Here is a 1,085-nt window from a genome sequence, read left to right on the forward strand (position 1 = left end):
GAGGAAGAAGAAGAGAAGGAGGAAGAAGAAGAGGAAGGAGGAAGAGGATGAGGATGAGGAGGAAGAGGACCTACATACCAGGTTCTCCAGCAGCACTGCCTGGTACGTGATCTTCGCTGTCGCCTGGAGCCCCCTGTGAGCAAAAGGGCAGACAAGCGTCAGTCCCGCGGGCAGAGCAGGACCCGGCTGCCAGCACCCAGTGCCCGGGGCACCCCCTCCCCTGGGGACGGGCAGCCCAGGCGGAGCCACGGGTGAGGGGGGACCCTGGGGACAGAGGAACACACAGGGGAGGTGACAGCCAGACAGCTGTGCGCAGCCCTCTGAGCCACCCTGCACAGGTCTCTTCCTGCCAGCACTGTGCCTCAGTTTCCCCATCTGTGACACCAACAGCTGCCAAACCCATTTATCGTGTGCCAGAAGGACCGAGGGGGTCCTAACGCTGCAGGGGCTGCGGATAAACACTGACAAAGGGGGTGGGGACACCGGTGTCGTGCTGACAACCAGCTGCTCTGGCTAATTTGTCATGAGGGTCCTAAAGATCTTGGCCGAGGCCACTGTCAGGGGACCCACGGAAGAGCTCAGCCCCTGAGGAAGGGCTGGGTCTGACTCCAACCCTCCCTGGAAACACATGGCCCAGCCCCAGTTGGCCCCAGTTGGCCCCAGTTGGCCTCTGCACAGTGTGAGCTCCACACCAGCCCAGCAAATGTGACGTGTTGTGTGAGGGGCCACCCCAGGGCAGCCCCTGGCTGTCACAGCCCGGCAGGGGACCAGGCAGGGGACAAGGCTCAGAGCCGCAGCTCTTGCCCAGCCCGTACCGCAGCAGCGCTCCCAGCAACTTGGTGACATTGTCCGAGGACTGGATCACGATCACGGGCTTGGCAAGAAGCTGGGAAACGTCCAGCTGCACCGGAGAGGAAACAACAGCCGTCAGCAGGGCATGAGCCCGGCTCGGGGACCCGCGGCCGGGACTGTCCTACCTCCCGGATGGCGTTTGGATTCAGCGCCAGGATGAGCAGGGCTGATGCCCCCAGCACCAGGGCTCGTCTCATCTGCGGAGACAGGAGGGCACAGGCTTGGCGGGCAGG

At 63.6% G+C, this 1,085-nt stretch overlaps 1 protein-coding gene across 1 annotated transcript in view; it reads right to left on the reverse strand.

Moving 5' to 3' along the window:
* The window catches only part of RNF215 (ring finger protein 215), a gene marked incomplete at its 3' end in the record, with an annotated part of 2,765 nt that extends 1,716 nt beyond the window's left edge, over window positions 1-1,049 (reverse strand). The window contains 3 exon segments of the mRNA XM_029085824.1: window positions 79-133; window positions 816-901; window positions 978-1,049. Coding sequence (XP_028941657.1) covers window positions 79-133; window positions 816-901; window positions 978-1,049 — 213 coding nt within the window.
* Between the last annotated feature and the right edge of the window lie 36 nt (window positions 1,050-1,085).

Source organism: Antrostomus carolinensis, unplaced genomic scaffold (genome assembly GCF_000700745.2).
Source record: "Antrostomus carolinensis isolate BGI_N321 unplaced genomic scaffold, ASM70074v2 scaffold36627, whole genome shotgun sequence".
NCBI classification, from domain to species: domain Eukaryota; kingdom Metazoa; phylum Chordata; class Aves; order Caprimulgiformes; family Caprimulgidae; genus Antrostomus; species Antrostomus carolinensis.